The 13,001-nt window shown below is 39.2% G+C and overlaps 2 protein-coding genes across 2 annotated transcripts in view; one reads left to right on the top strand and one right to left on the bottom strand.

Annotated features, from left to right (window-relative positions):
- The window catches only part of Liprin-gamma (liprin protein kazrin), a gene marked incomplete in the record, with an annotated part of 215,304 nt that overhangs the window by 177,673 nt on the left and 24,630 nt on the right, over positions 1–13,001 (bottom strand).
- Positions 1–13,001, top strand: part of LOC109035190 (uncharacterized) — a 42,152-nt gene that overhangs the window by 12,378 nt on the left and 16,773 nt on the right. The window contains exons 4-5 of the mRNA XM_072304453.1: positions 3–117; positions 2,897–9,259. Coding sequence (XP_072160554.1) covers positions 3,089–9,259 — 6,171 coding nt within the window. The 5' untranslated portion in view covers positions 3–117; positions 2,897–3,088. The remainder of the gene's footprint in view (positions 1–2; positions 118–2,896; positions 9,260–13,001) is intronic.

The raw sequence follows: 13,001 nt of genomic DNA, 5'->3' as shown, positions 1-13,001 counted from the left end.
AGCCCTGAATTCGACAAATACGAGTTTAAAAGGTCTGTGCTATCCATCTTTCACGATCTGCATTTTCGTCGGGCTTTTTTCATGAAGTCGTCATGCCACTTATCAAACCTCAATTTTGTAAGTATCTGTGTTGCATACGTTTTAATATTCTTTATTGACAAGTTATTTATTCCAAAAGTGGAGATACTAGTCCTGAAAAGATAAGGAAAAAGAGAGTTACAGAATTTTTGAGGGAAATGTTTACTCTTAAAATAATTTTGTTTTCCTTCTTTGGATTTTGTGATGTTTCTTGTTAGTACAACAAGTTCTATTTCTTATCTATTTCGGTTGATGGTTCTATTTAGGTAATTTTCTTTCCTTCACGGGGAAAAAAAGTCGCTTGGATCTAGAGTCCACACTGGAAAACAAAAAACACATTCGATCTAGAAACCAGACTCTTAAAAACATCGACAAGAAAAAACACTTTCGATTCCATCAGATTTAAGCTTAAATCAAGAACCAAGCCTCTTAATTTGAGCGTATTTCCTTTGGATTTAAACTTAAACCCGTTTGAATCAAGAGTCCTTTTTCTTGTCAATGTTTTCAAGAGTTTGGACTCTAGATCCAATGTGTTTTTTTTTTTTCCAGTGCAGACTCTTCATAAAGTTGACAAGAAAAAATAATCTTGATTCAATCCGATTTTTTCCTGAATTGAAGAGCCAAACTCCTTGATTTAGGCGGATTTCCTTTTGATTCGAGTAAAAAGTCTGATTGAATCAAGAATATTTTTTCTTGTCAATGATTTTAGGAGTCTGGACTCTAGGTCAAAGCGACTTTTCGTTCCCAGTGTTGCAAGAATAGCTGCAATAACCACGCCAAACCAAAATCACACCAAAAGACTTTGCTTCTTCTACGAATCGCTAGACGTTACTTATCCGTGATTTCAGAACAATTTTCACAGAGGTGTGACTTATAATATTGTGTTAAACACACGATTTGATCATGAACATGAGATGAACAGCCCTCTGACGTAAGGGAGTACCTCGATTTCCACATGAGCCCGGCAGGCGGGGAGTTATACGGAGAACAGGGCTCACATTAAAATTGAGGAATGTTCTCACGTCAGAGGAGCGACGATATGTCGATTAAAAAAACATTGCAGATGCTAGTGGATTCCTGGTAGCTGGCGATTAGGTTTCAGTGAAGTCATGTTCACTTTTTAAGACTAGTTGTTTGACCAAGTCACAGTAAATAGAGCTTGAGCTCGTTAATTTTTAACAGTTTTGAGAACCTGCATCGCATATTATTTGTGTGCTCAATATACGAACATTCATGAAATTATTTCTCAAGTCGGTACTTGAAGACATGAAAGACATACTAAAAAAAGATGCTAGTGAACAGCACCTAAAACATATTTATAATTCCTTTGCCACCATTCTAAAAAAAAGGTCATTCATTATCCATACTAAAAGCTCCGAGACCAAAATTTTCATATCTGGTAAAGCTTAGTTCCAAAGTTTTACCGGACCGATTTTCATGATTTTTGCGGCTATCGACAGGCAATTGTCTCTAAATAAGCTTGCTGTATTCAGATTTTGAAAATATGACCCAGGTTTTTTTTTAATATTACGTGGTACTTAAAGTTGCGAATCCTCCCGTGTTAAACAATGCAAATTTTTATTTTTTGTAACAATTCGTTTGAGCGTTCTAGTCGGCCGATCTCCATGATCTTTAAGGTAATCGACAGGGAATAGTCCCTAAATGAGCTCGCTTTAATCAGATTTTGGAAATAGGACCCAGGTTTTTTTTTTTTATATAAGAGTAGACCAGAGAGCTTATGAAGGGGGGCAAAATTGAACTAAGCGGAAAATGTTGAATCTTGGTCTGTTAGTAGGGTAAGTGAATCGAAGGTATGGTACTTTGCTACAGACCATCCAAAAGCGACGAAACGCTCCGTTCCGTTTCGTTTCAGTCTTGGCATGAAGATTGAAATAAATGGGATTTTTCATTCGATTCTTATTGGTCAAATCTCTCCCGGCCTGACGGAGATTAGACAAATGAGAATCGGGTATGAAAATTTACAACGTCATCGTGAAGAGTATCGTAACTTACGGGAGTGAGGTCTTGCAACTCAAGAAAAGAACTGAAGACATGCTTAGGGCAACCGAGATGGACTTTTGGCGAAGGTCTGCTGGGATATCGCGAAGAGAGCGTATCCGCAATGAAACGGTACGCGAGATAATGGGTGTGGAGAAGGACATCCTGCACGATATCAGGTCCAAGCAGTTGGTCTGGTATGGACATATGCGAAGGATGGCAGATGATCGGTTGCCCAAGCAGGTCTTCGACTGGGTTCCTCCCGGAAGGCGACGGCGTGGACGTCCTGTGAAAGGTTGGCGACAAGGGGTGGAGGAGGAGATCAGAAGGTGCCAATTGCCTGATGATCTCTGGGAGGATAGGGGGCAATGGCGTTAGGGCGTCGCAGAGCGCGAGGCGGCGCTATAAAAGCGGCTTCATGTATGTATGTGTGTAGAATAGGGTATGAAAATCTTTTCATTTTTTTGGGTGCTTCTTTTGTCGACGCGAGCCTAGGAGAGCGCGAAGCGCCCTCTGAGAGTTGGACCGCGTAACGGCCAGGGGGTGTAGCCCCCTCGTAAATTAATGACTAGCAAACCATGAACTTTCTGTACGAACACTATGGCCTCGGGCCGGTAATTATTTAGAAGATTTATAGAAATTTATTGTGTGCCTAATTCACGATGTAAATTGTTGTAATTATGTTAATACGTCAAACTTTCCCTTTCTTGGACCCTACCGGGGACAACAAGTAAAGTATTATTCTAACTTCCTATACGTCCATCTATTTAATAGTTTTGCGATGTTTCATAATTCACCCTTGAATTTTCTATTTTTACAGGATAATCATTCGTCGAGATCAATTTGAAATCTCCGAAAACTTCGGTGCTTAAACTGTGACCGATAGCGAGGAAAGGACCCGCCACGCCGAACCATTTATACAACTAAATTATTTGCATTACGGTAAAGAACAATTTCTTAAACATATTTTGGGAGAAAAACTCCAAAACTCGTCACAAACCAAAAAAAAACCATGCCCTCTGAAAAAAAGCAAACTAGTTCCTTTCAAGAAAATGAAAGAATGCTTTTGAGCTATTTTAATTCGGAAAATACATTTCTTACTGATTCAAAGAAGCATTGTTGTGAAACATCGAGAGCTAAGGACTTTTACTTCCATGTCCTAGCAAAAGTGAAAGAAGCAGTGATAACAAATAAAGTAGATCATTTTGAAAGACTTTGTGATGTTGTTGAATACACGAATAATGAGAATATCACAAAAAAAGAATTTCTCAATGATGAGGAAAATCCTTTCTTTGATACTAATTTAATTATATTAAGTTGCAAGCACAATAGTCCTAGTGTTCTAAAATATTTGTTTCAAAGCAATTGCAAAGTCTTGAGTATTTTGGCCCCGGAGACTTCCGCAATCGATGCGTATCATCCAGATCTTGTGGATTCAGAACAACATAATGCTTTTTACTATGCCATCCGATCAGATAGCATCGATGTCCTTTCAACACTTATTCACGAATGGCCTGGAATGAACTTCACCTCTAACCCTCGAAAACTAGAACAACTTCTTTCCGCGGCCTACGACGAGCTAAAATTGAAAAGGGTGCCCCTTTCTGATGAGATGGAAACATTTGTAGAAAGTAAATTAATAGACCTCAAGTTTTGGTCTGAAAATTCTTTATCAGTTAAAGATTCTGAAAGTGATACGAACAATATCATTGCACGGATTAAATTAATGATTGAGAAAATTCAATTTTTAAAAAAAGAGTACTCTCGAGCAGATGTGGATGACGTATTTTTACTCACTGGGAAGTTCATTCTGCAGAATATGCATGTGCTTAAGCGACAACTGAGATCTACCTATAATATACTACCGTGGGAGGAGGTTGAATTCTGTTTAGTGAGCTTTATTTCATCTCGAATTAAGTATCATGAAATGAATCTATTGACAGTCCTTTCCTTGAATAAAGAATCAATAATCTACTACCTGGAAATTTTCGGGAAGAAACTCGACGAGGTAGTACTTGTAGAGGGTTATTTTAATAATAATGACTTTAACATACTTCCGAAAACACCACGAGATGAGGTTGTTGCACAAATCATTGAGAGCAACCCTGAATTTAGGGACCTGTACGATGATTACAAAAAAGTGCGAGATATTTACTCATTGGAAACAATAAGAGTTCATTTGGAATTCATAGCTGAAGCAAATTTCAAAGAGAAAGAGGGACAGTTAACTATGACAAGAGCTCTCCAAGTCATTGGCGAACAATTTAAAAATACTCTGGAATCGCCCAAATTATCTACAACAATGAGCGAGCTTTTACTCTCCTCGTTACCACTGAGCACAAAGAAAATCATCGTAGATTTACGAGATGCATTATCCCATTCTTCTTCTCTCTCGCAGAGAACTGAAATTGAACAACAGGCTGATGACAATTTTTACGATGGTATTCGGAATGACGCGAAAATAATAGAAAGCTTGGTTGTCGACATCCTTCTCAATAATAAAGTTGAGTGTCTTAAATCTCTGCTGAGAAAAATCATATCGGCTACGTGTTTAGATGATTTACGAAAAATGGCTAAACCCTTCGACAAGGTTAATGTTTGTCCAGCACTACCATCAGAAAAATCTGAAATGGTAACAAACAAAAAGCTAGAGAGGATGGTTGAAGCGCTACGGAAAAATGTAACAGACCCAAATGACATTGAAGAACAATTATTCAGAGAGATCGACAATATAATTAAGTCATTCAAAACCCAATCAGAAGTTGCAATTTTCGATTATTATGTTACGCTTGGATCTGTCATAACTGGATTGATTACACTAGAGGAAAATAAAATGCAAAGTGACTTTTTTCGTAAATTTCAGTCGTCTGTTACTTATCAGTTTAAAAAAATAACTTCTGAAGTAAAAGAGTGTGATTTGCAGGATATCATACAACGTGGAATGATAATATGTGCAAGTGTGAAATCACGAATTGAACCAAAAACACAAAAGGAAATTGAACGACTAAATGACATACACATGTTAGCATGCAAGTTCTTTTGCTTTGCTGAGATCAAATCTAATGATATAAAATGGCTAGAGAAATTGAGAGAACAGCTACTAATCAAGAAAAGATCTTCTCGCCCTTCACAAAAGCAAGGAGGAACTCCTGAAGGTACAAAACCTAAAAGCGAGGATGCTCTCTCGTTGAAGCTGCACGAACTGCAGATCATCCTTAAAAATAATGACCTTGGAGGGGAGACAGTTGAAATATTGACCTCTTTCAAGAAACAACAGAAATTGCAACCGGTTGTAGAGATGCTTCTTCTGGATATCATGTCAATTTTAAGCAGGTCGATGAAACCCTGGGAGAATAATCTCTTTTTTTTCGATGATTGTGCTCCTCTGTTAAATGGAAAATTCCTTCGCGATCACTTAGCGCATGGTGACATTTCAGCTGATTTATTGTCATACGACCCATCTATGGCGATTTTTTTAAATGCCAAGAAATTTAGTGGTATCGAAGATTTTAGCAAAATAACCAAAAAAATTGGCAAATTCATAGTTGATATCCCTTCCTTGGTTCAAGCAAGACATGATCAAAAGCTAGCCATCATTTCCACTCAAGAAAATCTATTCAGTGCGTTGGCAGAGGGAAATTTGGAAGCGGTGAGAACCTGTCTTCGAAAAGGAGCTGATATGAATGCCCGAAATATTAAAGGGCAAACAGCAACGCATTTCGCTTGTATGGGATCAAATCTTGATGTTCTAAAGTTTACATTCGAACAAACGTCAAACTCAGATTTAAGGGATGTAATGGGACAAACTCCCCTTCATGTTGCAGCTAAATACGGAAACTCGGGTATCATAAAGTACCTCTTGGAAAGAGATCTTCAAGTTGATGCTCCTGATAACTTCCGTAACACTCCGTTGCATGTTGCCGCTAAGTGCGGGCAAGACGAGGCTATCAAAATTCTACTGATGAAGGACGCCAGTACTTTTGACAGAGATCAACATACATTAACGGCTGTACATTATGCTATCAGGTGCAATATGATTGATGTGGCAAAGATCTTATTAGAGAGAGAAGAAAATGTTGATTCCAATGAATGTTCGAGTGGTTTCACTCCGTTGCACATCGCCGCTGAATTTGGATGTCTTGAAATAGTTAACTTCTTGCTCAGCAAAAAGGCTGATGTACATAAAACTACGGAATATGGATGGGTGCCGCTGCATGCAGCCGCTTTTTATGGCCATTTGGAGGTAGTAGAGGCATTGATTCGACGCGGCGCTGGTGTCAATGTCAGGATCGTTAACGGTTCCACACCTTTACACTTTGCTGTTGAAAACGGACATGAGCGGGTAGCCAGGACTTTACTTCAAAGTGGAGCTGATCCAAATATATCTGATAAGCAAAAAGGCCACACTCCTCTCCACAATGCAGCTCTCCTCGGCCATGAGGGGATTGCTCATGTTTTGCTCGAAAACGGAGCAAACGCTAAGGCTACCACGTTTTTAGGTGGGACTCCATTACACTTTGCAGCCATGAAAGGACACTTAAAAATTGCTGCCGATCTCCTCGCACAAAATGTGGACATTCATGCGAAAGATACATCCGAGTGCGCACCATTGCACTATGCAGCAAGACAAGAGCATACACGAATTGTGAAGATTTTAATAAAGCATGGAGCTGATGTCAACGTGGAAGGTCCTCAAGGACTAACATCCTTACATTTAGCGGCTAAAGCAGGCCATGAAAGCGTGATGAATGTTTTAATTAGTCAGAAAATCGGGATTAATAAACAAGACAGCTATGGTAACACAGCATTATTCTACGCTGCCTCCAGCGGTAAGTGTAATGTCATTGAAGTGCTACTGAAAAATAAGGCAGCAGTCAATATTGCGAACTACAATGGAGAGACACCAGTTCAAGCTGCGCTTGAAAGCGGATGCGAAGACTGTGTGCGAATTCTAATCGCCAAATCAGACCTCAACGATTCTAGCCCTGAATTGTTCTTAATACAGGCTATTGCTGGTAACAAATCACATATCCTCCGATATTGCCTCGAAAATAACTTTCAAAAGCATTCAAGCATACTGAAAAATGGGCTCGCGTTGTGTTTAGCGGTGGGGACAAAAAATAAGGAAAGTATCGAACTTTTGATCAAACATGGGGCAGATGTTAATGCAATACTTGATACTAATACTCCAATATTACCGGTTGTACAAAACCTGATGAGCAAGTTTGGAGTGGACGTTAACACAATACTTGGTGGATCTATGCCATTGATTTCAGCAGTGAGAATTAATCAAATAGACATCGTAAAATTACTTCTAGATCTTGGCGCAGATGTCAATGCGCAGAAGGGCGAACCTTTACATCGAGCTGTTCTTTTAGGTCGCAAGGATATTATAAAGGTTCTTCTAGACAGAGGAGCCCGCACTTACTTTAAGTATGAGAAAAACAAAACTCTGCTGCATGTTGCTGCCGAGAAAGGCGATGAAAACACGGTGAAAATGTTGATTAATAAAAAAGCCCCAATTAAAGTTGTAACTGATGATAATCTCACGCCACTTTTCTCGGCATCTCGTAATGGTCACGAAGATGTTGTTAAACTTTTGATCGCCAAACAGGCAGACGTCAACTTCGCCAGCAATTATGGTACTCCTTTAGACGCAGCTTTAGAGAGCGGGCACTTCAAGGTTGTTGAAATCCTGCTGGAGCATGGGGCCGAATTTGGCTCCGAGGATAATCGAAATAAAACGCCATTCGAAATAGCCATCAAGTGCGGTAACTTTGAACGGGCTAAAACGTTGTTACAACAAAATGACATTGAAATAAATGTTGAGAATAGTGATGGGGAGACACTGCTGCATACCGCTTCTGAGGAGGGAAATGTTGAAGTTGTAAAATTTCTAGTGGACAATGGTGCTGATGTAAACGCTAGGAATCATAAAGCCGCGCACATGGCAGCTGGAGAGACCATGAAGAACATTTCAGAATTTCTACTAGCATTCAGCGGTGTCAAACTACCAAAAAGTGGTCCCGATCAATTGACCCCTTTGCACTACGCTGCCGTGTGTGGTAATCTAGAGGTGGTCGACTATTTGATAGGTCACGGTGCAGATGTAAATTGCGAGGCTACCACCACCGGTTCGAGGCCCATACACTTAGCAGCAGCTAGTGGCCGAAAAGAGATAGTTGAAGCTCTTATAATTAACGGGGCCATTTACAACCCTGTTGATTTCCTTGGCAAAACGCCACTGGAAATTACCGCGTTTCAAGATACCCAAATTCTACTAAAATCAATCGAAAATTTATTTGTATCGGTGCGGAAAAACAACGTTGTTCAAGTTAAGAAGTTGATCAGAAACAAAGTCGTTGTTAATGCCAGGTGTTCTAATTACAGCACTCCTTTACACTATGCAGCGTGGAAAGGTTATACTGATGTTATTGAATGTTTGTTGGAAAATGGTGCTGATCCGAATTCAGTCAATGACAAAGGTTTTACCCCACTACATTACGCTTCTAAGTATTCGCAGTTTGAAGGAACTGTTGCCTTATTGTACAAAGGCGCAATTTATAATTTCACTTCAAATAACAACAAGACACCATTCGACTTAGCCACTGATAAAAGGGTGATGGCGCTCCTCGATATGATCGATAAAGCTTACAGAAATGTTCGCAGTCATGACACCGCAATTATTAGTGATCTCAGAGGAATAACGGATGAAAAAATGGTGAAAGCAATAATGCGAGCCCGTTGTATGAAGAAGGAGTCTTTAGTGGTCGCTGCAATCAATGGCAATTTTCCTGAAATAGAAGCCTTGAAACAGATCTTTCAGGAGCATATACTGCTCACTGTTCCCATAGAGCCGTGTTCGATACCTATGCTACAAAGGATACTTAATCGTAGAAGAGACATTTTTGGAGAGGAAAATCCTGCTACAATAGATGTTCTCTTCAACATAGCTAGGATCTGTTACAGTGAAGGAAATTATTCTGAGGCATGCAGAATTTTAACTGATATCTGTGAAAAACATGAGAAGATCTTTATCATTGAAAATAAAGAAGTTCTATCAGCCAAGAGCTACCTAGCATTAGTATGGTATAGACTTGGAAAAAATGAAGAATCCCTTCGCACGTTTCAGGAAATATATCCAAAGCAAGAAACACTATTGGGACGCAACCATCCTGACACTTAGAAACGTTACATCATATGGCATTGGTAATGACAGGGTTAAAGATGTATGAGGATGCGTTAAATATTTTCACGTCATTATTTGAGGACGAGAGGAGGTTACTCGGTGAAGACCACGAGTTTACTATCGGTAAAAAAAATAACATAGCATTAGTGCTCAGATGTCAAGGCAAACTTGAGGAGTCATTAGAAATTTATAGCGAAGTTTTGGAAAAGAAGAAACATATTTTTGGAATTCGCCATCCGGCCACCATAAGGACATACGAAGCTATTGCAAATATTCTGTTAGAGCAAAGAAAAACGCGGGAGGCTGAAAAAATTTTCCAGGAAGTTCTGGACGCGCAAAAGAATTTTCTGGGTCCAAAGCACCCAGAGTTGGTAAACTTAAAATCTACGTTTGCAGGTCATCTCCTGAATGAAGGTAACTTTGTAGAATCATTAAAAATTCACACAGAGGTATTAAAAGAACAAAAGAAGCTCTACGGAATCGATCATCCAAGTGTGCAGTTTACTGAATCGAAAATCAAGATGATTGATTTTCATCTGAGGTCCAAAGATACCTCTGTATCAGCCGTTCTTGAGCATCTTCAAACCAGTAACTAACTTAGAACTATTTTAAAAAAGAAAAAATAGAATCGATAATAACGACGCAAATTATAACGGAAAGAATAGAAAACAAGCAGTTCCAACGCCAAAGCGTTGGAGGGCGCTTCTTTAACACTGCGCATGCGAGGAACGTTTTCATACGGCCAAGCGAGAGTATTGCGGACGGACGATGTATAACAAATTGCCTACGTGAAGGTGGTCCGGCAGCAACATACCCGCCGCTAGTCTCTGGAAAACAATAGAAAATAGTAGTTGCGTACGTTGCCAGCGAGCGCGCTGCGAGCGCATCTGTTTCAATTACCTAGCATCGAGTCGGGCCTCTAACTTTCTATTCTCTCTGACATAACCTTAAACCTTCAACCCAGAGCCGCAAACAGCTGACGCTTGACGATGCTGCGCCGAGAAAATGAACCAATCACAAAATAGCACAGTAATACGTCACTAAAATGAAGAGATCACGTGACTGTTCGTGATTTTTTCGAATCAATCTGAAACTACAACCTCGAATATGAGGCATTTAAGCATAACGAAGCCCCAAAATAGTTTAACCAGGTAATACGTCCGTGCGAGATTGTTATGCTTAAAAGCAAAACATTTCACGAAAACTTTTACGAATACCAGATGCAGAAGAAAATCAAATTTTCCCGGGTGTACCAGAATGGCGTCATTACCCATAAGGCAAAACGGTATGTAGTATAGTACATGTTACATCGGGGGAGTCGAACGGCTGGAAAGGGCGCATCTGGTACCCAGAAGCGCCCAAATATTATTCTAATGGAAGACAGCCCTTGCATCACGCCGTAAGCATGGTGGGAGAAGTTTTTTGAACGACAAACCTAATCCTTTCTAAATCACTGCCAAAGGAATCGCTCATTTGAATACTGTCATGTACATCCGAAGGTTGCGAGGAAATAATCGTCATTAACTCACCTTATAAATTGAAGCTAAGTATAAGTATTAAGTGTCAGTGCAGTAAGGTTATACGACGCAAAATAGCATGTTGCAGCTAAAGATGGTTCTTTATATATTTTTAAAGTACTTGATATGTAGAGCCGGTGCAATTTTTGATGTTAAAGATGAGAAAAATGAATCCTCTCTCGATTTTACTATTATAAACCATGTGATCGTTGAGTAAGTATTGTAGTCTGAACATTCTGTACACGGGGTTATTCAAAAGTCACGCACCACTGGCTATAACTTTAAGTTATAATTATGATATTGACTTGCGGTTCAAGACGTTTTTCCTCATATTGAGGGGGAAACTTTTTAAGATACTTTCTAGTTTTTTATCTCCTCGGGGGGAGGAGGGCGGGGGGCAACTCAAAAATTTCAAATGGCCACCCCGCTCATGGCCAGTGGTGCGTGACTTTTGAATAACCCTGTATGAATAAAGAAGAGTTTGCCTGGTCGCTTCTTTTTAAAGAGGTGGACGTTTAATTCTTCGCGGGGGCAGCATGTCATGCAGGTGCAAAATCCCTCAAGTGGTGCTGTGCGCTTGTTAAGATTTCAACGAGATTTAAAAGAAAACGACTCATGATGCCATATTGTTCAATTCTAATCACAATACACCCCCGAAAATATTTTTGGAGACAGTGTCGATTTTATAATGATGAAAATACAAGTCTGGCTCTGTATTTCCTCGCTTTCTGTCCTTCTTTTCGCAATTTTTTATGAAAATGATGGCAGATTACCGGGGAAAATGTTATATTTGTTTCCGATTGTGCTCTTAATACTTCACGAATTGCTAAAGTAAAAACAATAGCGTCGAATTTTACGATTTAAAATGTATCTCCTCGTTGTCAGATCATTTTTGCGAAAAAAATCATGTAGCATTATCACCCGTGAAATTGCTTGAGAAAATGTCTAACAGGGTAATATAAAAAAAATATAAGTTCAAAAAACGTCTAGAGGATGGTATCTGAAGAGAAACTTTCGACTACTAGAGTGATTGATCTTCACTTAAACCATCAAGACCAGTGGCGTGGCGTGAATTGCGATTTATCGATTGTTTTGCCATTTAAACCTCTGGAAAAGTATCGATAGACAGGGTATTCGCAGCGAACACCTTACTAATCGATTCTTTACCATAGGTTTAAATGGCATAAAAATCGATACATCGTAATTCACGCCACGCCACTGATCAAGACCTGTTGTGAGACTGTTGTGTTACGGGCTGCACCATCATCTTGATGAATGCATTTTTTTTTTTTTTTAAACTGCGCAAAGCTGGTGAACCAACTATTGTAATCAACCGTTGCTTTAAGCTGATGTTTTCCACACCCGCATGTGCACTGTCCGTTATTTATTAAAGTCTTTCACTCGCGTCAAAGGTAGTTTACTTTATCCTTGTTGAGCCTTAGGTGCATTATTGCACGTTAAAATACCATGGAATGTTTTTAAAACATGCTTTTTGCTTATTTTTTTAAAATATTTAAAACATTTATCCATCTTTAATTTGTATAAAATCTTAAATGATGACATTAACAGAAAGAATCACCGTCTTCTTTTCAACACTGAGCTTAGGTAAAATGTCAAAATAAATCCATCGCGACTACAGTTTACGCGAATTCTTTTCGGTTTTCAAGAGGGAGGAACTCTCCCTCAAAACCAAAATATTGTGTGTGTGAAAGACCCATGTTGGTCGTATACATCACTGCTAAGAAACAACGGTCGACGCATTTTCCAACTGACTATTGCGGCATTTATAAATGTCAGTATTTAAGACAAGCGAGCAACCAAAATTTGCCTTCATTTTCGCGTGATACCACATGACTACTGCGGAGTTAAAATGGTTGCGCGCTTAGTGTTCGCTTTGATCTATGTTAATTCGTTCATACAACATTTTTAAGCTTTCTGTGAGCATTACAAAAAATACGCGAGGTTTTGGAGAAACATAAAAAATTAGTACTTTCCAGATCAATTTTGCCGCGTATACGCAATTTATTCATGATTCGATGCCCTGTTTTCACCATTCTTTGGATTGCAATTATGCAAAAAGGAACCGAGAGCATTCCAATGTTGCTAGGATTGTGCACCATACTTGGTTACAATAAAATTACTGAAGGCATAAAGAGAATTTATACAACGGTAACTTTCATATTGGATTCATAGTTTATTAGGAGTAAAGATAAGACTTG

This window comes from Bemisia tabaci, chromosome 9 (genome assembly GCF_918797505.1).
Source record: "Bemisia tabaci chromosome 9, PGI_BMITA_v3".
NCBI classification, from domain to species: Eukaryota; Metazoa; Arthropoda; class Insecta; order Hemiptera; family Aleyrodidae; genus Bemisia; species Bemisia tabaci.
This window is presented reverse-complemented; position numbering and strand designations above follow the sequence as displayed.